Below are 23,496 nucleotides of genomic sequence, written 5' to 3'. Positions count from 1 at the left end.
TCTGAGGTGTGGGCGTGATGTCGGCCCAGGAGCTCGCAGCCTGCCTCTGCTGGCAGGCGGACCGGCACCTGGCCCTGGGGGAGACACCACTGGCCACCGCCTTCTACCTGGCTGCCTTCAGCTGCCACGCCCCCTCGGCCGTGCGGAGCGTCCGAGCTGCCCTGGCTGGGGCTCGGGGGTCCCCCGTGGTGGCCACGCTGGAGGCCTGGTGCCGAGGTGACAGCCAGATCCCGGCCATCCACTGGGACGGCATGGCCGTGGTCTCTCTGACGGGGACCCTGGCCTGCGCCTTCCTGGCCACCCTCTGCCCCGACCACCCAGCTGCAGCCCTGCACTCCCTGGCGGGCCTGCTGGCCCACGGGCACCACGGGGAGGTGGTGCAGCGCTGCGGGGCCCTGCTGGACGCCCACTCCCAGCAAAGTCTGGAGCTGCGGCTGACCCGTGCCCTGGCCTGGGTCCTGTCCCGGACGCGGGTGGACGCCGGGGTGGCCGCCTACCTCCAGGCCTTTGCGGCCAGCGCCGACCGGATGGTGGCCTTCGTTCACACCCACCAGCAGCCCTACCTCCCCGCTCTGGTCAGCACCCTCCAGGACTACATCTCGGGATGCCAGGAGGCTGGGGACGGTGCCAGCCAGCGGGAGACCGACTGCCGGGGACTCCTGGCAGCCCTGGACCCTGTGGGCACCTGGAGCAACACCCCGTCACCCGAAGCCCTGCTCCAAGGTGGCAGGTATGAGGACTGCCAGGCGGCCTGCAGCCGGGCCCTGGAGGCCGCCTCAGCGGGCAGCAGACCCCAAGGTAGGCGTGCCCTCCACACCCCCTAAGGGCCGGGGCAAAGGTTGCTCTCACCACCGCCTCACTGCATGGTTAAATCCTGCTTATGGTGGGGGTGGGAGTTGTGCTGGGGCTGGGGACACCACAGTGACAAAACAGAAAGACCCCTGACCTTATGTAGCACCAAGATAAGAAGCAAAACAAAATCTGTGCTTTGAAAAATGGACTATAAGAGGTGCTGCTCTAGCTTGATGGTCAGGGAAGGCTTCTTGGAGGAGGTGTCATTTGAGCTGAGACTGAAGGATTCCAGGCAGCAGAAACAGAATGTGAGAAAGTACTTGGGGTTCCTTGCCACTGAATGGAGCCAGAATGGCTGGCAGGGGGGCGGGGATGGGGGCAGAGGGAGCCAGGAGACGCTAAAGACAGTAGCGGTGGCTAAGCCCTCCTGGCCTTGAAAGACTTTGGATTTTATCCTCAGGGCAGCAAGAAGCCATGGGAGGGTTTTAAACTGTGGAGTGAGGTGCTCTGATTTGCATTTTTAAAGTTTCCTCTGGCTGCTGTGCGCTGAATGTGCCATGGGGGCCAGACTGAGAACAGAACCTGCTGGAGGCTGGGGCGCGGTCCAGGTCTGAGTTATCACTGAGACAGAAACGACAAGACTGTGGCCAGATGTAATGATGGGGAGAGGACGGGGGCGTAGAGAAGGATCAGCAATGATTTTAAGAGTTCGCCTTCAGCAACTGGATTGCAGAGGCCGGGGAGGAGTGGACGGGAAAGGGGGCATCAGGGGCTGGAGACACCCCCAGTCTGAGATGCCGCTCCTGCCAGGCCCCTTCGCTGGGTCCTCCTTCACGGCGGGGGCGGGGGCAGTGGGGCGTGTGGTTGGGAGCACCCCGGAGCTGCGCGCCAGCCTGCCGCCACACTCCCGGCTCCCTGCCGCCTCTCCACCTCCCCGTGCGCAGGTGAAGGTGGTGGCCACGCCCACTTCTGAGGGTTGCTGTGCAGATTCAGTGAAACTGTGTATCAAGCCCTGAAAATGTTGTCACCCGCTAAGCGCTCCCCAAAAGTGTCCCTTGGGCCCCTCAAGTGGACGTGTCATTAGGCAGCTGGACACATGAGCCTTGAGATGAGTGCGGGCTTGGTCTGAAGAAGGGGTTTGGGGATCGTCCACACAAGGAAGGGATTTAAAGTCAAGGTCTAGATCGGGAGGGAGCACGGGAGAGAGTGGGGCAGCCGGACACGTAGAGGTGGGGGGCCGGGGGGCCTGCCATTCACTCAGCGGGCGGACCCATTGTGCGGGCTTGATACGCATTTTCATCGCATCCACACAGCAACCCTCGGAGGCAGGTGCAGGCACATCCCCACGTGCCCGTGGGGCCGCCAGGGGCACACAGGGCGTTCACAGAAGCTGGGATTTGACCCCCGGGTGCTCCTAACTGCCCACCGCACTGCTCCCCACCAAAAAAGGGCCCAGCAAAGGGGACAGGAGGACGGAAGAAGGGGGAAACTCAGGAGCCTGCAGGGCAGTGGCGAGGGTGTGTGCGAGATAAAGAGCTGCACCAGCTCCCAGCTGCCTCAGCCGAGCCCACGTGGAGGGTGGGGCGTGTCTGTGTGTCCCACGAGGCTGTTGGTAACCCCAGGGTGAGAGGGGGGCCAGACAGAACTGAAAACTGAGCGGGCCAATTTCTTTCTGGAAATATGCCAGACCAGATATCCTGAAACCCTCCTGCTATAAATTACCTAGAAACGCTAGAGTCGCAGAGAATCCCGAGTAGGAGGCCCTTGGTGCCCAAAGCACAAACATGCAGCGGCCTGTGCGCTGGGGGCGTTCAGCAACCCCTGGGGCGGAGGGGGTCTTCCACTTTAATGGCCAGAAAAGCCCCTGCAGAAATCCAGAATCCCCAAAGGGCTGCAGCCTTGAGGAACAGTGTTCTAGAAAAACTCTGCTCCCCACCCCCACCCCCAGAGACTGCAGGAAGCTTGTCTGTCCCGCCTGGGCTCTGAAGCGGACAGGCGAGCCTTCACTATGGAGCGCTGCGTTCATTAGGACAAAGTCACTTATGTCACTGGGAGTCACCTTATCATCCCCACCCACACCAGCATGGCTTACCATGTGAACAAATAAATTCTCCTGTAACAAACTTTTTGCAAATGTAGATTCCTATAACAAATGCATTCTAATCTCCAGGTTACTTATCCAAAGTCCTTGGAAACATCGAACAAAACCTTCCATATTTGGGAATATGCTCAGCCCTTCTTAGTACGTGGACATACAAGGACACTCAGTGTATGAGGACAAGATACAGAACAAGAGTAGCTTTAACTCACGTCCCCCAGGGGTCTCAGTTCCCTGACTGCTTATCCTCTGAAAGTCCCCAGGGCAGCCATCTCCAGTTCGTTCAAGGTTCCTCATTAAGAGCTACTGGGGTAGATGAGAGACAGAGCCATGGTTGTAGCTCCGCCCAGCATGGAAACAGAGTTCACTTGGCCTTGAGATTTGCTGGGACCAGCAGAAAAATAGTGGAAGTGATGCCTTGTGGTTCTGGAGACCAGGCCCCACCTCCCTCCTCTTGCAACATTCCCAGTGCCCTGCAAGAAAGCTAACTAGTGAACCACGAGGGCACACACAGAGAGGGAGGCTCAGCCCACGGCCAACACCAGGGCCCCAGACATGTGAGTGAGGCCACCTTACACCCTCCTGCCCAGTTGAGCCACCAGGTGGCCGCAGCCACAGGAGTGATCCCTGGTAAGACCAACAGAAGAACTGCCAGCTCAGCCCAAATTGAAGAAGAAGCACAGACAAATAGAAATGGTTGTTGTTTTAAGTCACTAAGTTTTGTGGCAGCTTGTTACACAGCAATAGTAGCTGATACAACTGCATACTGAGTCAAAGCATTGGCTTTTGATGCATCCTTTAGCCAAAACTGAGTTAAATAATGCAAGACTTATAGTTTTATGTTTCTGTAATAACACAATTTACTACATTCATTAATGGAAGAAAAAAGAATATATTATCATTGCAATAAATCAGGGGAAAGTATTTTATAATATTTAACATCTCCAAAATGTAAACAACCAGGAATACAAGGAAGCTTACTTAATTGCAGAAGATAAAATCTATCAAAACCTACCAAAATATCATACTTAATGTGATATTTTAGAATCAGGAACACGGCGGCTGCCCATTCCCCCATTTATCCATCATTGCTCTGGAGATGCTAGCCAAGGCAATGAGGGGAAAAATGTAAGACCAGAAAGGAAGAGATAAAGCAACCATTATTTCAGACAATATGATTAGCTATGTAGAAACCCCAACAGAAACAACAAAAATGTATTAGATATAGGAATAGAATTTAACAGGAGATACAAAAAGTATTTATGTTTATAGACACCAGCAACAAATAGAAACTTTATGGGGGGGTTTTTTGTGTTTTTTTGTTTGTTTCTTTAGATTTATTTTTTTATTTTTTTAACATCTTTATTGGAGTATAATTGCTTTACAGTGGTGTGTTAGTTTCTGCTGTATAACAAACTGAATCAGCTATACGTATACATATATCCCCATATCTCCTCCCTCTTGCATCTCCCTCCCACCCTCCCTATCCCATCCCTCTAGGTGGTCACAAAGCACCGAGCTGATCTCCCTGTGCTCTGCAGCTGCTTCCCACTAGCTATCTATTTTACATTTGGTAGTGTATATATGTCCATGCCACTCTCTCACTTCGTCCCAGCTTACCCTTCCCCCTCCCCATGTCCTCAAGTCCATTCTCTACGTCTGCGTCTTTATTCCTGTCCTGCCCCTAGGTTCTTCAGAACCTTTTTTTTTTAAGTTTCCATATGTATGTATTAGCAAACTTTATGGTTTTAAAATACACCATTTACTGTAGGAAAAGGAAATAATTTATTTCAGTGAGTCATATGACTTAATGGAGAACACTATAAAACTTTATTAAAAGAGAATAAATTATACGTATATAAGCAGAGAGAGTTACTGTCCATTGATAGGAACACTTGATATTATAATAGAAAAGTACCAATAATAGACAAGACAAAGGAGAATGAGCAGGAGCAGAGGGGGAGGGGGAGGGGAGAGAGGGGGAGGGGAGGGGGAGAGAGGAGGAGGGGAGGGGAGAGAGGGAAGGGGGAGGGGAGAGAGGGGAGGGGAGGGAGAGAGGGGGAGGGGAGGGGAGAGAGGGGGAGGGGAGGGGAGAGGGGGGAGGGGAGGGAGAGGGGGGGAGGGGGAGGGGAGAGGGGAGAGATGGGGAGGGGAGAGAGGGGAGGGGAGAGAGGGGGAGGGGAGCGGGAGAGGGGGGGAGGGGAGGGGAGGGGGAGGGGAGGGGAGGGGGAGGGGGGAGAGTGGGGAGAGGGGGAGGGGGAGGGGGGAGAGGGGGTGGGGGAGCGGGAGAAGATGGAGAGGAAGGTGGTGGTACAAGGATTTTCTCTACCAGTTAATACAAAGCTATGTTAATCAATACAGAAGGATATTGACTTAAGGGATAGATAGACTAATAAAATCAATAAGAGAGATTAGAAATAGACCTATATTTGTCTGGAACTTAATATGTGAGAGTGTGCATTGCAAATCTGTGGGGAAAAGAGGACCATTATCCAATGCATGGGGCTGATTCTCTACCTCAAACCATGCAAAAAAAAGTAAATTCCAGGTGAATCATGTTAATAGCTAAGTTTTACAGTTTCTAAGAGAAAATATGAGAGAACATCTTAAGACTTCTGTGTACAGCTGGGCTTCTTAAGATACAAAAAAAGTGGAAACAGTAAAGAAAAATTTGATACATTTGATTAAATTGAAAATTTTAAACTTCTGTTTTGCCCATAACTATAGAAAATGAGAAGAGAATCCACAACAGAAGAAAATATTTGCAAAATATTCAGTGGGCAAAAGATGAGTACCCAGAGTATTTGAAGAATTCCTACATATCCATAAGGAAAAAAAAAAATCCAGTACAAGAATTGGCAAATGCATTTCCCAAAAGAGAAAACACAGATGGCTAATAAACGTGCGGAAAATGTTCAACATCATAGTAATGATACAAATGCAAATTAAAACAATGAGACACCACTTTCTACCACCAGATTGGCAAGAAAGGTTTTTTAAATAAATGAGCCTTAACCAGCAATCAGGAAAATGAAAATTAAAACAACAGTGGGGTAGCATTATAGCATTTTATATTCCCCCACCGCCAGATTTTCAAAATTTTTAAATCTAACAATAAAAGATTCTGGCTTTCAACAATGGTGAAGTAGCTGGACTAAACTGTGTGTCCCACATATAACTATAAAATCGGGGCAAAATATAAAATGCAAATATTTGGCAACCGAACAGTGACCAAATGCAGGGAGAAACTGGAGACTGACCCCTAAAAAATGAATACTGTACAAGGTAAGATTTGCAGGCTTGCAGCTTTTTGCCTCCTCAATCCATGTTTTATCCATGTAGGACAGAAAGTTGCCGTTTTACTGGCTTGAGATATCATGTGACAGAAGTTGGGGATGAGAAAAGTGACTGTAAAGTTAGAAGGGAAATCCTGAAAAAGAGAGAGCCACATTCAAGGGGGAAGGGAGGTAAGACCCCAAATCTGTGTATTAAATCCACTTAAATTCTCGGCTGACCACTGAACTATACACACATGGGAGAGACTGGGTGGCCTGAAAAAGCAACAACTGGAAGCTGCAAGAACTAAATGGAGATTTCAGCTGCTGTCCGATAAAGAAGACAGAGAATTTGGAGTTTGATCCTAGCCAATTTAACTGCCTGCTAAAGCAAAATTCAATTCTCTTCAGAGGAACACAACTGAACCCAGAGTCTCTACAGAGAATCAACCAGATGTCTAGTGTACAATTTAAAAAATTACTAGACATACAAAGAGACAGGAAAATAAAAGGTGAGCCACAGTCAGGAGAAAAAGAAGTCAACAGAAACTGACCTCAAGATGATCCCAGGGCTGAAATTAGCAGACTAAGGACTTTAAAGGAACTGTTATAAATATATTCAAGGACTAAAGGAAAATATGGTCATAGTGAATGAACAGTTGTGGAATCTCAGTAGATAGGTGGGAACTATAAAAAAAAAAAAAGAACCAAATGGAGATTCTAGAACTGAAAAACACAACTGAAATGAAAAATTCAGAGCAGATTGGAGACAGCAAAAGAGCCAGTGAACTTGAGATAGAGTAGAAAGTATTCAATAGGAAAAACAGAAGGAAGATGAGCAGAACCTTGGTGACCTATGAGACAATATCTGGAAGTTTAATGTGTGCAACTGGAGTCTCAGAAACAGAGCAGAGAACACACTTCCATGCGGGTAAATAATAACCGGCCCCCCAGGCCCCATGAGCTCTCCGTCTGCTGCAACTCCCTAGGATCCACGAACTATTGCAAAAATCAGGGATACAGGTGTTTTCTTCAGGACTTAGTAAATGACAGGGAAGTCTCAAAGTTTCTTTAAATTTGGCCACCAGGACTAGACTGGGTGACCTTGTTGTTGATTGGTTGGTTGATCTCAGGGTGCAAGATGCTTCTTTTACTTGGCTATGTGCTGTGTTGTGACACTTACCCACAATGGCAACAGGGCAGGGCAGCAGCAACTTTGCTTCCGTGCAGACGTGAAGGTTATTTGCCCTCTCCTGTTTCAGTGTAAAGGATTATTACTGTTGCGGCTATTGAGTTAGGTTATAAGGAGAAGTTCTGAAGGAGTCCGTGCAAAAGGCACTGAAGTGGAGGTTCAGTGCCCCAGCATTGTGACTCGCCGGGCCCTGAGAACTCCCATCCCCAGCAGCACTTTCCTGACCTATAATACTATAAGGGTGGGCACCCATGACCTTGAGCTCCTACCAGCACTGAGTTTTCTGTGATTCTTTCAACGGCATGCACCTGCCTGGCAGGGATGGGGTGGCTTGGCTTTCTTTACCAGTCGGAAAGCCCCCATTCACACAAGCATGTTTACGCTGCTTGGATACAAAGTCTAGGGCCGGTGGAGGTGAGGCCGCTGCTGATGGGAAAGCTCACTGAGTGGCGCCACCCACCAGCCCTGGTTCCAGGCCTGGACACACATTAATCCATTCAGTCCTCGCAGCCCTGTGAATGGAGACCATCCTCACTCCCACTATAAAGCAGAAAAGGAAGCTGAGGCACGGCAAGATGCAGTAAATCCCCACGTCCCCCGCTCTTTAAGCGGCATTGGGTGCATCATCCGTCTTTCCGGAACCTGACGGGGGATCTCATTTCAAAGAGGGAGGCACTGGGTCCCACTGTAGCCGAAGAAGGCATGAAACAAAGGTGCTGCAGTGACACCTGGCCCCTAAACCGTCACAGGCTCAGAACCTCAGCTCTGACCTGGGGGAGCAGGGGTGGGGTGGGGTTGCTCTCAGAAGAGGGAACTCAGCCCTAAAATCCATCACTGAAAGTGCCAGGGGTGTTGTGACGAAATGTCCAGAGCGGCTGGGCTGGCTTTGACCCCACGTGGCGAGCAGCGCTGGGGAGGCCCACCCTGGTTCCCCCCTTCTGAGCCTGCTCTGTCCCTGACGGGCTTAGGGCCTCCTGCCAGCACTCATCCTTCCGGTGCCATGTCCTGGGCTTCTGGGAGACTCAAGGGAATCGCCGTGAGACGCTTCAGACGGTCCCAGCACTGGAGGGCTGGGGTCTGCAGGTGGCTCCCCTGGAGGACGTGGCCCAACAGGCAGGACCAACACCTCTGTTCTCTCCGCAGGTGAGCGTCGGGCCACCCTGCTGGTCACCCGCGCTGCCGCGACCTTCCTCCTGGACAGCGGGGCCCAGGACCTCCTTCAGGACCTGCACGAGGCCTTCTGCGAGAGGCCCTCAGGAGCGCGGAGGCAGTTAGAGGCCGTGCTCTCGGCCGGGGACCGGGAGCGTCTGCGGGCGCAGGTGCAGGAGGCCGCGGACGTAGGCTTCGCGCGCTTCCAGGAGACCGTGCGGAGCCGCCCCGAGCTCCGCGAGGACTCGGGCCGCGAGCTGCTGGCCCCGGTGACCCGCGCGCTCCGGGTCCTGTGGCGCGTGGCACCGCCCGGGGCGCGCCCGGCACTGGGCACCAGGCTGGCCGAGTGCCTGCTGCTGCGGGGGGACGCGGTGGGCGCTCGGGCTCTGTGCGAGCGCTTGCTGCGGCCCTGGCGCACCGGGGACCGTGCGCGGGACCGGGCCGGGGACCGCGCGCCCCTGCTGGCGCTGCGCGGCTTCTGCGCGCTGCACGCCGGCGACGCGGGGCGCGCCCGGGAGGACTTCCAGGCGGTGGTGGAGCTGGGGCCGCCGCACCCTGGCAGCTGCGTGCGAGCCCTGTGCGGCCGCGGCCTGCTGCGGGTGCTGGCGGGCAGTGCGTTCCTGGGCGCGCTGGACTATGTCACCGCCTGCCGCCTGCGGCCCGAGGAAGCTCTGCTTGTCACCAAGGCCTACGTGCCCTGGAACCAGCTGGGGCTGCTAATGACCGTGCTGCGGGAGGAGGGCCGCAGGATGCTGCAGCGGAGGCCGGAGCCGGCATCCGAGAGCGGGCCGGGCCGCAGGAGCGACGCTGCGGAGACCGACAGCCGCGCTGCGCAGGAAGGGTAAAAACTAGACCCGCGCACGCCTGGGGCTGCTGCTTCATCCTGGTCTCCCCCAAGTTAGTCGCGGTGTGTTTCCTACCACCTTACAGTAAACTGAGGCAGGGAGCTGCTAGGTGATTTCCCTAAAGCTTTGGTGGCAGATTTAGCTCCGGGGCCCGGATCTTAGGACCCTCGGTCCCAAAGGGCAGGATGCATTATGGACTTAGTTGTCAAAGAAAATTAGAAACGCAAAAATGGGAATGAAAAAATAGAACTTACGTGTCATCCCACTGTTACATTTCCTTGTTGTTTCTCCTTGTGCATATAAAATAGAGTCCACGAAACTGAATTTGTGCTCTATGTGCAAATGCATCCCACCTTTTTTACTCCCTAGATCATGAACACTTCTTTGGTCACTAGATACGTTTCTTGGGCAGCCCCATAGCTCATCCTGTGAATGTGCCATCGATCCTTCGGGCACTCCAGTATGTCTGCTCTTAGTTATAACGCATCCCGGGTAACCTCCAGCCTATGCAATGTTCTGCGCTGCAGATGGAGACAGAGGTGGAGCTCCTGGGTCAGACAACACAGCCCCCGTGAGGCCCTTGACTTCGGAGCTGCCCACCTGCCCATCAGTCCACACGCTCCAGCCCTCGTGCTCCTTTCGCAAAATTCTTTGCCAGCCCAGTGGGTGAACCTGCAGCTCTTTTGACTTGCATTTCTCTGGTAGCTGGGAGGTGGCAGGAAGGTGTTTTAGCAAAGCTAAAAGCACTGAGCTGAGGGGTCCCTGGGGGGGGGGCATGTTTGACGTCAGCCCCCTCGCCCCTACACGCACGCGCGCGCACGCACGCAGGCACAGGCACTCACGCACTCAGGATTCCTCAGCCCCCTAGTTCCTTAATTTGCATTGCTTTGATTTGATGGTGAGGAGGAACTTTCTTGTAAGAGATTTGGGGCCCTTTCTATCTTTTCTCTCTGGGAACTGTCAAATTTGAGGCTCTGGCCCCTTCTCCCAGTGGGAGCTCCTTCTCACTCCCAAGAGGGCGCCGGGATCATTCCAAGCGCAGCCTGGGTGTTATCGAGCTCTGCCTACGGCGCCCCTGAGCCCTGCAAGGCCAGCATTTTTATGCTGCTTTTGCAGAAAAGAAAACTAAGGCAGGCTTGGCTGGGGGTCAGCATACAGCCTCGATTTCTCTCCTGTAAAAGGCCCGCCCTACGGGGTGGGGGAGAATGGGGGGTGAGGGCCAAGGGCTGTATGTCGGAAAGGGCAGCCGTGCACTCTGGGGACGACACGAGGGTCCTTCCAGCAGGAGCCTGGTCTCGGAGGTCCAGCGGGAAGGGCGCCGCCTGGACCAGGTGCAGGGGATAGGATTTGCCTGCAGCCTGCCTCCCTGGGCAGGTGAAAGGGGTGTAGGGGAGGGCCAGCCCTCGCCCAGCTGCTCTCTCCGCAGGGACGCCCGTGGCGTGTACCAGCTGGCTGTGCTCCTGATGGAGCTGGACACGGAGGACGAGGCTTCGCGCCTCCTGGCAGCCGATGCCCTGTACCGCCTGGGCCGCCTGGACGACGCCCACAAGGCCCTGCTGGTGGCCCTCTCGCGAAGGCCTCAGGCGACCCCTGTGCTGGTGCGGCTGGCCCTGCTGCAGCTCCGGAGGGGCTTCTCCTATGATGCCAGCCAGGTGAGGGGGCCCCGGTGGGCCACAGCAGGGCAGATGGAAACAGGGCATAGCTCTGCGGAGGGCACCAGGCCTCCACCGGCCCTCGCTCAACACCCTGCAGCCCAGACTTGAGAACAGGCAAAGCTTGTCCCAGCCCCGGTTCTGCCGCCTTCAGCAGGTGCCTCACCTCTCTGACCCTCAGTCTCCTCATCTGTGCCCCGGTCTTTCAGGTTCTCATGAGAATTAGCTGCGGCAGGTACCCCAGGGCCCAGCAGGTCTCCAGCATGCAGTGATGCTCTGTATTTGCCTTTCTTGTGTTATGAAGAAAAAGGGCCATGAGCTGAGTGTAAGCAGAGCTTAGTCCCAAATCTCCCACGTAAACTAGGCTTGGAGGTGACCCTGTCCCGGGGAGGGAACGAGCAGAGGCGCCCCCAGGCCCTCAAGCCCTGCTTGCCTCCCCTCCCTCAGGTGTTATGAGGGCTTCCCGTGGGAACGCGGCGGAAGATGATTCAGGCTTTGGGGCAGGGCTGTGGGGCCTGTCAGCGTCCCCCTTCCGCTCTGGCCTGGTCTGGGTTCTGGTCTCCCTGCGCTGGGCCGTAGGGGTGGGAGGGAAGGATGCTCTGGGACCGGCGTCCGCACAGGTGCAGCCAGCCAGGGCAGCGTCGGGCACGCCTCTGCGAAGATCTGTCTCCCCGAGGGTCTCGCTCCTCCCAGAGCAGGGACTGACTCCAGGGCTTTTGCTCTGCACCTTCTGAAGGACTCCCTGGGCCCTCTGTCACTTTACGACTGGAAAGCCCCCTTTCCCCAAATTTCTCAGACCTGTGGCGCGTGGGCCCGTGAGGCGAGGTCTCCATGTCGCCGAGAAGGAGGCGCGGCTCAGGGACACTGGGACCGCCCCTCCCCAGATCCTGACACTCAGCAGAGGAGCAGCCCAGAGCGGGGCCCACACCTCCCGACCCAGTTTTCCCTGTGCTCAGCTCTGGCAACCCGTAGTCCCTGCCCCCACGAGCCACGCCCCCCGCGAGCCACGCCCCTGCGGGCTGCATCCCTGAGCCACACCCCTGCACGGAGGATGGGGGTGGAGTGGTCTGGCCTGGGGCACAGGGAGGACCGGTGGTGACGCCCCTGCCCCTGCAGCTGGTGAAGAAGGTGGTCCAGTCTGGAGACACAGCCTGCCTCCAGCCCACCCTGGACGTCTTCCGCCACGAGGACCGCCAGCTGCTGCAGGACCACTGCCACGCGAGGGCCCTGGCCATCCTGCAGGCACAACCGGGCGGCGCCGAGGGCAGGGCCCACACCAGGGAGGCCATCGCCTACCTCTCTCTGGCCATCTTTGCTGCAGGTAGGAGCCGCCCTCGTACCCCCGGGGCCCCTACCCTGTGCCAGGTGCCTGGGGGCAAGGGGAGCCTCTGGCATGTGGGGAGGGGGTGTGGTCAGGCACCAGGGAGTCTGAGCATGTGCTTGGCTCAGGGGTGTGGCGTTCTCCCGGGCCATTCACTGCAGCAAGCGCGTTAACGCCTAGGAGAGGGCCCAACCAGCTGGGACCTGAGCTGGGACCCTCTCCTGAATCCTGGGCCGCCATCGCACACACCCAGGGCCCTGAGGGTGGGAGGGCCAGACTCAGCTGAGGCCCTTCTCCCAGCTCAACCCCTCTCCCTCCATCCGTGGGGGATGAGCGCCCCACCCCCCGAAGCCCTTCTTAGGAATAGCGGGGGCAGCTCTGTGTGTGCGCGCCTGGTCTCCCCGCTCGCCCAGCCCACCCACCGCGCCCTGCCCTAGGCGCAGGAGGGTCAAAGAGTTGGGCCTTCTCAGCCTGGCACCTTCACGGCTGCAGCCATTCTGTGACCTGCCCCGTGGACCCTTCCCCCCACCCCCGCCCCTCCCCTGCCCTCGCTTCAGATGCAGCTGCAGTGCCCCCTCCTCTCAGAAGCCCCCTCGGACTGTCCACCAACCCTCCCAGATGCCACCCCTCCTGGCTGAGCTCCCCGTGTCCCTCAGCCAGGGCCCCCGGATCAATCCACACTGCTGCTGCCTGGTGTGTGGTGGTGCCCAGCAGTCTGTGAGCTCCCTAGGTGACCCCAAAGCTGCCGCACCCCCTCCCCTGCCCCTTAGAGCACCAGGACAGGGCTAGTAACTCCTGGATGAGGGCAGACACGCTGAACCTGGCCGTGCCCAGCCGAGGTCGCATCCTGACGCCACACCCGCTTCCTCCAGGGAGTCAGGCGAGTGAGTCCCTGCTGGCCCGCGCCCGCTGTTACGGGTTCCTGGGCCAGAAGAAGACGGCCATGTTCGACTTCACCTCCGTGCTAAGGGCTGAGCCGAGGAACGTGCAGGCGCTGTGCGGACGGGCGCTCTTGCACCTGGCGCTGGACCAGCAGAAGGTACGGGCCCACCCTCCCCACCTGGGGCTGGGCAAGTGGGGGCGCCCAGGGGAGGCGCTGCCCTCCTGCTCAGCCCCCCCGGAGAGAGGAAGCAGGGCCAGGCCGTCTGAGCGTCAGTCATCCATCAAAACCCCGCCTGCACTGGGGCTCACGGGAGCCTCACCATCACATCCCCGGTTCGGGGGAGTCTTTCCCTTCCATCTGCAGAGTCCCCGTGCCCCCCCCCCGGCTTCAGTCAGCATGGATTGATGTGCAAAGCCTCAGGAGTACTAGGGGGTCCCCCACCTTACAGTAATGAGACCTCCGCTGCCCCCTTGGGTGCCACTCTGTGCTGTCTACACAGGGCCTGTGGGTTTGGGTGGTCAGCGTGCAGGGGCAGGGGTGGGAAGCAGTCCCTTGCAGGCCCAGGGCAGGTACTTTCCAAAGGGAAGACGTGCAGCCACAAACAAACAGCCCTGGACAAGGGCACTCTGCAGCCAAGAGCAATGTCACTGGTGAATAACTGAAATCGATTGTCTGCCCTGATGCTTCGCTGGGCCAAAGTACAGCCCAGTACAGGAGACAAGGAAAAATTATCCAAGATGCCACTGGGATGACAGCATCTCAAGATGGTGCTTCTGCCTGTCAGGGTGTCTGTGTTTCCCCCAAGGGCACTGGCAGCCTGATTCCTGTTCCAGCTGGGCACACACTTGTGCTTGGGAGCCCAACCCTCTGCAGGCCCCTTCCTGTGCTGGGAAGGCACCTGTAGTTCTCAGGGACAAGCCCATTAAACAGAGACGGGATTCAACCAGGAGGGCCCTACTGCATTAGGCGGACCTCTTGGAAACCCACCCCTGGGTGATCTCAACATGCCAGCAACTCCTCCAAGAGGTGCCTCAGAAACATCCCTCCTGCCGCTCTGTCCAGGGCGGCAGGGAAAGTCAGCCTGGATGTCTGTGAGTCAGGATGAGGGAGCAGGGGCAACCCCACATCGTCACACCCATGAACTTCCTCCTCCTGGAGATGGGCTGCGGCCAAGCACCCACACACCCTCTGGCCCTTCACCAAGAGAGGAGCTCTGAGCCAGCCTGCCGGGGTCCAGAATCCAGAACCCTGCTCCCCCTCCCCTAACTTTCTGAGCAAGTCCTGTAACATCTCTGAGCCTTGTTTCAACATCAGTAAAATAAGGGGGGGGGGGGGGGGTGCTTGTTCAAGGCCATCATTGCTCAGCCTTGAGGGGGTTGCTTATTCGATGCTGTCAGATACTCAGCGTGGTGCCTGGCCCCTAATGAGGGCTCCATATGTGGCAGCTGGGATCCCCATGAGTCAGCACAGAACCGGACTTTCCCAGCTGATCAGGTTCACCACTGGCCAGCACCAGGGTCACGCAGGGCCCCGGTCATAGGGTAGGAAGGATCGGAGAGGACCGTCTTTCCATCCACCCATCTGAGGGCTCTGTCTCTCCAAGACCTTCATCCCCCACACACCTGCTCCAGGAGAACCCCATCCCTGGACTTTAAAAGTATCTGGGCAAACTTGCAGTGCTGGCTAGGAGAGGGTAACTGGTACTGGGCTGCTGAAAACAAAGTATCTGGATAAAATGCATGACAACTGTCTTCGGGCCCTGAACACAGGCAGTGGAGAACGGCCGTCCCGGAGGAAAGGGCAACCACACCAGGGGAGTCACAGGGGAGCCCCACGATAACCTTTCTGCCTGGGGAGGCTTTCCTGTTACTGCACAAGGAGGTGGGGCAGTCAGCTTGCTGAGCTGAGGAGGCAGAGGCTGGGGTTCCAGGCTGCTGCAGTAGCTGGAATTTGCAAGGAAAGGCGACGGAGAACATGGGGCTGTGCAGAGAAGTCTTCATGGGATTCCAAGTGGTTCTTGTCTGAGTCTGGGCTGCACATGCAGGGGCCCAGCAGAGCTCACCCGTGGCAGGAGATGTTGGAATTCTGACCTTACCAGAGCAGAGACCTTTCTGAATACCTTGGGGCACTTAGCTGAGACCACACCCTAAGTAAAGGTCATATCTTAGGACTAAGTTCAAAACTGAAATGGACCTGCCCTCACAAGGAACAAAACCAAGTCTAGCAGAACCAAAATGACCCACCAGAATAAAACACAACCTCCTTTATGAGAGGGTGACATAGTCCAGACTCTCTACAATGTGCCATCCACAACGTCCAGCCCAAAATCAAAAACTGCTAGACACACAGAGAACCGGGAAATGTGACCAATAATAAGGAAACTAAGTACTCAATAGAAACAGATCTTGATCTTGAACAGCCACCTCAAGATGGCTCAGATGCTGGAATTAGCATACAAGGATGTTAAAACAGTGATTGTAAACATGTGAAGAACTTCAAGGATAATTTTTTCATAGTGAGTGAACAGATGGGGAATCCTAGCAGAGAAATGGAAACTATAGAGAAGAATCAAGTGGAAATTCTGGAGCTGAAAAGTATATCTAAACTTTTAAATTTACCGGATGTGCTTAACAGCTGGTTGGAAACTGCCAAAGAAACGGTCAGTAAAATTGAAGATGGACCAATACAAATTATCCTGTCTGAAGAACAGAGGGGGGGAAAGGATTTTTTTTAGTGAAGAGAGCTTCAATGACCTCTGGGATGATTTCAAGCAGTCCAGTATATGTATAACTATAGTCCCAGAGGAGAAAGAATGGGGCAAAAATATATGCATGTATGTATATATGTATATGTATATGTATTTGAAGAAATAATGGCAGAAACTTTTCCAAGAAGCTCAACAAATCCCAAGATGATAAACACAAAAAGAACCACACCTAGGCACACCTTGATCAAATTTCTGAAAACAAAAGATAAAGAGAACATATTCAAGGCAGCCAGTGGGAAAAAGAAACATTACATACAGCAGTATGAAAAAATGACTGACTTGTCATAGAAACAATGGAAGCCAGAAGACAATGGAATGGTGTCTTTAAAGATACATCTTGTGGGGACTTCCCCAGCAGTCCAGGGGTTAAGACTCCGCGCTTCCACTGCAGGAGGCACGGGTTTGATCCCTGGTCAGGGAATTAAGATCCCACATGCCACAGAGCAGGGCCAAAAAATAAAAAATAAAGGTACATATTGTCACCTTATGGGACAACTGCCAAAAAATGTTAGAGAGGCAGAGTTAAAAGGCCAATGGAGGAACTAAAATAAAATACTAAAACTATTCTATTTACCCAAAAGAAGGCAGAAAGGGAGGGAAAAAAAACAAAAGACACCTAGAAAACCAATAGGAGGCTGGACCTGAAGGTGACTCCATGGCTGCCGACTGTTGGCCAGGTCAGAGGTCAGATGCAAATGACTCACCAGGGTCAAGGCTCTCCTGACGGGGCCCAGCCTCCCCCCGGCTTCGTGTGCTTCCACAGCACAGTCAGGGCCTCCAGACTCCTCCCCCGCCACTCCAAGCTGCAGACTCAGCCCCTGGCCCATGGCCCTTCTGGTACCAGCCCAAGCGAACCTCTGTGCCATAGCGGGTTCTTTATCAGTGTGGCCCTTCCAGGGTTCCAGACCGTTTCCCCCGTCCAGAACTCTGACACGCTTGCCTCAGTTTCACCACGCCCTCCTTGAATGCTCACCATACGGGCCCTCATGTTGGCTGACCCCCACTCCCACCCCACGGTGGGAGGGCAGGAGCTGGGCCATCTGCCCGTTCTGGTGTCCCCAACACCCGGCACCAAGAGGAACACGACAGATACCCAGCTGGGACCACTTCTGCCACCCACCCTGCCCTCCTCCCCTTGCAGGAGGCTGTGGACGACATCCTCTCGGCTCTGAAGCTCAGCCCAAGAACGGCGGTCCCTGAGATCCGCTCTCTGAAGCCAGAGGTCCAGGCCCTCATCACGCAGGGCCTCTCATCCCGCTGCCGGGCCCTCTTGATCCAGCTGCCGGACACAGGGGCCCGCCTGAGCAACGAGGACGCCCAGAGCCTCCTGGCCGCGGGGGAAGCACTGATCGAAATCGATGCCGGGCAGCCCAGCTGGCACATCCTCCTGGCAGACGTGCTGGCTGCAGTGGGTATGTGTCGGCCCAGACATGAAGAACGTGGGCATCTGTCCCTCCTCCTCCCATCCCTGGATCCTTTTCTGTAAAATGGGAGAAAGAGACTCAGGGCTCAATGGCTTCTAAGTTCCCCTCCACCCTGAATCCCAGGACCTGGTCCCCGTATGGGTCCTCTGTGTGGCTTTGCCCACTGGGAGATGAGACAAAGGAGTGATTTGGGGTTTCGTAAAAGGCTTAGATGCTCAGGCCCCTCATTAACTCATGCATTTATTCAGCAGCTGTTTATCGAGTGCCCTTTTCTAGGTGAGATTGTCTCAGGCCCACATGTGTCGGTCTTTCCTGCAAAATCTTGAAAATATTTCGGCACTAATTTGAAAGGGGAGACCTCTCTGCAGCCTGCGTTTCGCGGGCCTGTCATCGTCACCTCCAAGCCTGTGAGATGCCCCCACCAAGGCCTTCAGGGCCTCCGGGGCTGCTCTAACCCCAGGCGGCCCCGCTCAGGAGAGAGAGCAGGTCCTTGCAGGGACCACGGTGAGGGGGCTTAGAGTCCTGCTACCCCACCAGGGGGGCCGAAGAGTTTAGTGACCGCCCCCAAGTCGAGGGGCTGGGTCACCAGGTGAGTCCGTGTGAGCGACATGGCGTCACCGTGCCCCTCCGCTCCCTGCTCCTTCCTTCTGGTGCTGAGCCCCTCCATCAGCCAGCCACTCCCAGAGCCAGCCCCAAGAAAGGCTGAACTGGGCTTCCCAGTGGCCCCCCTGCCCCAGCCCCACGCTGACTGTCCTTCCCCAATCCCTGACAGGCAGCTTTGAGGAGGCTGGCGCCCGCCTGCAAAAAGTCCTGCACCTCGCCCCTGCATCAGAGGCGGCCCGGGCCCGGCGTGGCCTGCTCCGGCTCAAGAAGGGTGATGTGCCGGCCGCCACACAGGACCTGCAGCGTCTGGCAGAGACAGACGCCCAGGACCTCAGCTTCCTGCTGCATCTCCTGGAGGCCTCGGAGAGGCAGAGCCTCGCCCAGGTGGGCGCAGCACCCCACGGAGGCCCCAGCCCAGCCCCTCTCCAGCACCTCAGGTCGGAGACCCCCCGGCCCGGGGCTCTGGGTAGTGCTGAACTCCCCGTGCGCCTGATCTCACCTGGACGTGGGGTGGGATGGAGGTTCAAGCGGGAGGCACCCGGATCTAGCCAGCTCAAGCCCTGACACCCCCAGAGACCTCAGGGCTTCTTTACATGAGGCGTACAAGCCACAGCTGAGTCGGGGTCAGAGAGAGGGAGGGGACCCCATCCGCAGAGCCCGACTGAGCCAGGCAGGCACACCTGGCCCTCGTTGGAAGCCCACCCCAACCCCCAGGTCGGGCCAGGAGAGGCGTGTCCCTCCCAGTGAGCGCGTGGGTGGCGGGCCGGCTCCTGCCCCTGGGGAGCTGAGAGGGACCCTGAAGGCATGCTGGGCTGGGGCTGCTGCCCCTCTGGGTGGGTGACTGTTCCACTGCTCATCTGACAAGAACAAAGAGCACCTTCCACCAGGCCCCGGGTGGAGCCGCTGCCTGCACTGTGGCCCTGGCAACTTAGCGGGGGACCGTTTGGGGGGAGGGGGAGTTCACTTCAGGGGGTGAAAGTGTAAGGAAGACCCTGAGACAGGGAGTGGGGCTTCGAGGCGGCCCTGGAGGTGAGACTACAATGGCGACAGGCCAAGGCAAAAGCCTGGAGGCAGGAAGGATCTCAGAGTGTTCAGGAAACAGGTGGGCAAAATGCAGCTGGTGTGGCGTGCAGGAGGAGGGGCTTGGGGTGGGGGGCAGAGGGAAGGGTGTCCTCCATTCTGGTCTGGCCACCTTATTCCCTTCACCTGCTGGAGGCAGGAGCAGGAGAGGCAGGACTGGGGGAATGAACACTGCAGAGTGGATTTCCCTGCAGTGGCTGAATTTAACCTTTTTTTTTTTTTTGGTGGGGGCGGGCAGTGAAGGGACCAGCAGGTTGGAGTGGGGAGGGGCCAAAAGCATCAGCCGGTGAATCAAACCCCTGCGCGGCCTGGGGCAAGTATTTCCCCTCCTTATGCTTCCGTGGGCTCTATCACTCAGGGTCCTTCAGGAAAACAAACACCGCACTAGGTGTTTCAACGAGGGAGTCAGTAGGGGAGGTGGCTAAATGAGCATTAGGGACGGAAGGAGCGAAGCGAGCAATGGGTCATGCAGCGGGGACAGCCCTCGTAGGGTCATGCAGGGGGGACAGCCCTCGTAGGGCTGAGGGGGCCAAGGAGCGTGTTAACAAGGCCTAGAACTCAGAGGAGCGGCCGCGGAGCCCGGGGATGTCGGAGGAGGGGGCCTGGCTGGGGTCTCAGAGCCTTGAGGTGGGGGCAGGGGGGCTCTAAGCTGGGAGGGGGGAGCTAGGTGAGGGTCTCTGAGTTCACAAGGCGGGGCTGGGCAGAGCTCTGTCTCTGAGTTCAAACGACGGGCTGGGCCCGGAGGAGAGCACTAGGCAGGGCCGCCTGGAGCCCAGATTCGGTGCCGCCAGAATTCGCTCGACGTTGGGCCGTGGCATGGCAACGAGGGCCGACCCGGAAGTGAGACGGAAGTAGTGGCGCCCCGTTTCCGGCGATAGTACGGCTGCGCGGCCGGTGGCTCCACGCTTCTCTCCAGCTCCGGGGGGACCACGCAGAACCCGTGGGGAGGGCGCTGCACGGAAAGGACGGGTCGCCGGTCCGCGTCGCACAGCAGGGCCGAGCTGGCTCCAGCCCGGGCTCCGGCCGCCCGCCAGCCTGTGTGCGCGGTCGGGCTGGTGGGAAGACAGGACCACGCGTTCACCCCGCCGGTGCCGGGTGCCCTGTGCTCTCCTGGGGACAGGCGGGGAGCGGGGGCGTTGCTACCACCTGGCTGCGTGGAAGAGGGAGGGTCAGCAGGAGAGGGAGGGTCTGGAATATGCCCCTTCAGTCCGTGGGGAGCCACTGTGGGTTCTTGGGGGCAGGAGGAGCCGAATGGGCAGGCGGATTTACCCAGGGCAGTTCGGGGGAAGAGGTAAGGCGTTCTGGCAGGTTTGGAGAGTGGGCTTCAGTCACACTCAGAAAAGGAGAGTGAGCCTGGGGGGCAGAGGAGAGGCATCGGCCCTCGGGGCTGCGCCATCCAGACGGGGGCAGCGGGGGACTCAATCCAGCAGTCCCCGGGGAGAGAAGTGCTAGGGTGGACAGCGCCCTCTGATCTCTGGCCTTGCCCTACAGCATCCAGCGAGAATGAGGCTGGGTCCACCACAGCCCTCCTGCACGCCCCGCTCTGCCCGTCCCAGGGGAGCAGACACAACCCCAGCCCCTGGGCCATGCTGGCAGGCGCTGGCAGTGCAGGGGGCGCCCGGAGAGTGTGTCCCTGGCCTTGACTCTGGCTCCACAGGGCCTGCGGGAGCAGCTCGTTGGTTAGCAAAGTGAGAAGCACAGTAGCGCAAAGCAGACCCTGCTTTTCTGGCCCGGGGCGCGGGGGAGGCTCGAGGAGCAGGCTGAGCAGAGGCGGCGTTTGCCGGTGTCCTCGGGGCCAGGGCAGCCTCGGGAGGGTGGGGGGGCCTGTTGCGGAGGTGGCTTTGCTGGGAAGAGCAGAGGGAAGGGGAGGGAGGGGAGGAGGTCACCCAGGTAAGAGAAGCTGGGCCGCAGGTGGGGCGGTAGGGCTGTGAGAAGGGGGAGGACGCCTTCTGAGCAGGGCCTGCCTGCGGGAGAGCTTGCAGGGTGGAGGGATTGCAGCGGGTGGCCTGTGCCCTGTGCCTCCACCGCTTCCAGAGGGAGCGGGCGGCTTCTGCCTGGGGAACAAGCAGCGGTCAGCCCGTGAGGGGCCTTCGGCGTTCTGGGTTGACCTGACCTCCCTCCCTCCGTCCTGTCTGTGCAGGCCGCAGCCCAGGAGGCTGACACCCTCATGAACTCAGGGCGGCCCGGCCAGGCGCTGGGCTACTGCTCACTGGCCGTCCTGGCGGGTGGCAGTAGCGCCTGTCACCTGCGCCGGCGGGCTGCCTGCCTAGCCGAGCTACAGGAGTTTGGCCGGGCACTCGGGGACCTGGACCACGTGCTCCGAGAGGGTTCAGGGGACGGTGACCTCCAGGCACGGACGGAGGACTTCTGCTCCCAGGGCCGCCTGCTTCTGAGCCTGGGGGACGAGGCCGGGGCTGCCGGGGCCTTTGCCCAGGCCCTCAGGCTGGCGCCCGCCCTAGCCCAGAGCAACCTGTGGCAGCGGCCAGGCCGGGCCCCCGCTGCCCACGCGCTCCTGTGCAGGGCCCAGCACTGCCTAGACGAGCAGCGCTACACAGAGGCCTGGACGGCGGCCGAGGGCGGCCTCCTGGTGGACCCGGAGCACAGCGGCCTGAAGAGACTGAAGGCGAGAATCCGGAGGGAGGCGTCCTCGGGCTGCCGGCTCCACTGACCCAGCGCTCCCCAGGCCCAGCCGTGGGACCACCCTGTCGTTAGCATTTCTCGTCCGGACCCTGGGGTGCACCCCGCCCCCAGATCGGGGAGGTGCTCACCCACCCTCCCCCTCCTCCCAGTCCTGGGGTGGGCTGGCAACAACCAGCCTCGGGAAGCAGAGCGGAGAGCTCCCCACTTGCCTGAGTCAGCATCCCAGGAGGCTCGGGGACCCTCCCCTCAACAGCAGCCTGGTCCCCAAAGCTGCGGCCCTCTTGGCCCACACGTGGGGCTCGGGCCTCGGAGAGCAGCCCCAGTCCTGTCCCTGGCTTGGGACCTGCAGGTTGGACGGGGTTCAGACCGGCCCCTCGTGGCCCTGGGGAGACGGTGCCAGCCCAGGAAACCCTCCTCCAGGTGTGAAGCAGCCCTTGACCCTGGCCTGACGTTCGGGCCAGCCTCCTGCAGGGCCTGGGCCCCCTCAAGGACAAAACTCCCAAGCTGGGCCCCGAACCCACGCTTTCATCAAGGTTGCTCTCCAGGGAACCCAGTGCCTCCTCCCCCACCTGCCATGCAGAGCCCTCCGCCCCCCGAGGGGCCCCGATGAGCAGGGCAGCCAGGCGTCTATTCGGCAGGTCTCCGGCAAAGCTGCCTGATGTCAAGGCGCTTCCTACGTGGAGTAAACTTAGCCACCCCCGCCCACCACAGTTTGCTTGGAAAACCTTCTCTCCTGGAGGGAGCGGAGAAGCCCACCCTTGTCCCATCACCGGGGGTTTCAAAGAAGCCAGGTCCGAGTTACACAGTTTTTCTCTCCACGAACGCAACTGCTGGACAGGCCATCGGGTAAAGCCAGGGGCCAGGGGGTGCATTCGCCCCTGCTGTCCTCCCCCCAAGACGTCCTGCCCTCATCCGTCCCCTCAAGGCCAGAGCTCCTCACGCTGAGCCTGCAGGAGCCCGACGCGCCACAGCTCTCCAGGACCTGATGCTCTGCAGAGCCCCCAACGTGCCTCCCACCCCCGGCTCCTCACTGCTGAGCTGGAGGCTGAGAAGCCGGGCCTGGATGTGTCCCGACAGAGGGCACGGAGGGCAGCCCTCTCCCTGCAGCCTGGCCGCCTGGCCTCATCGCCTGCCCCTGCGGGGCGCCAGGACTGCTCACAAGTGGGCCTCTCAGCCCGCGGCTTCCTCTCCGCCCTCCTCCAGGGCAGAAGCTGGGAAGGTGGAGCTAAATGCTATCAAGCCCCTCACCACCGAGCGCATCTCCCCAAAGCTTTCACGTGTGTTACTGCTTTCTTTTTCTCCCTGGAGGCTAAAGTAAGCTCGTCCTGGTCTGAAAGCTGAGGCTGGAAAGGTCCAAAGATTCGCACATGGTCACAGTCAAGTTAGCTGGGATGTCTGGGAACCACGCCCAAGCTCCCGGCTCTCCGGGCAGCTTCAACAGAAGACAGGCCTACGGGACCTGCAGAGAGGGGCTCATTCTCGCAGTTCCACGGGCAAAGTCGGCCCTGCCCCGAGTCGTCCCCACCCACCTCCACCTGGGCAGGGGGTCGTTCTCACAACTGCAGGTACATGTGAGGCCGCTGTCCCAGCCTCCCGTCGTGGCACTCAAGTGGCCAAGGACTAGCGGACGCCGGGTGGCCTCCGTAGCGGAATGACCAGGCGGGTCTGATATAAATCACACTCTTCCCCGAGAGCAGATGCCGCACCTTGTTTTCTCAAAATCACGTTTCAGGGTACCAAGAAAATGTTTATGATGTGGTATAGAGAGCATTACC

The 23,496-nt window shown here is 57.9% G+C and overlaps 1 protein-coding gene across 1 annotated transcript; it reads left to right on the top strand.

Moving 5' to 3' along the window:
- The first annotated feature begins 17 nt into the window (after positions 1–17).
- Positions 18–21,749, top strand: TTC34 (tetratricopeptide repeat domain 34). Its single transcript, XM_036871042.1, has 8 exons — positions 18–798; positions 8,501–9,347; positions 10,778–11,003; positions 12,120–12,324; positions 13,197–13,363; positions 17,116–17,386; positions 18,171–18,385; positions 21,222–21,749. The coding sequence occupies exons 1-8, from the start codon at positions 18–20 to the stop codon at positions 21,747–21,749; spliced, it is 3,240 nt and encodes a 1,079-aa protein (XP_036726937.1).
- The last annotated feature ends 1,747 nt before the right edge of the window (positions 21,750–23,496 follow it).

The sequence above is a fragment of the Balaenoptera musculus genome, chromosome 1 (assembly GCF_009873245.2).
Source record: "Balaenoptera musculus isolate JJ_BM4_2016_0621 chromosome 1, mBalMus1.pri.v3, whole genome shotgun sequence".
NCBI classification, from domain to species: domain Eukaryota; kingdom Metazoa; phylum Chordata; class Mammalia; order Artiodactyla; family Balaenopteridae; genus Balaenoptera; species Balaenoptera musculus.
The sequence above is the reverse complement of the archived record's forward strand: the minus strand, read 5'-3'. Positions and strand labels throughout refer to the sequence as shown.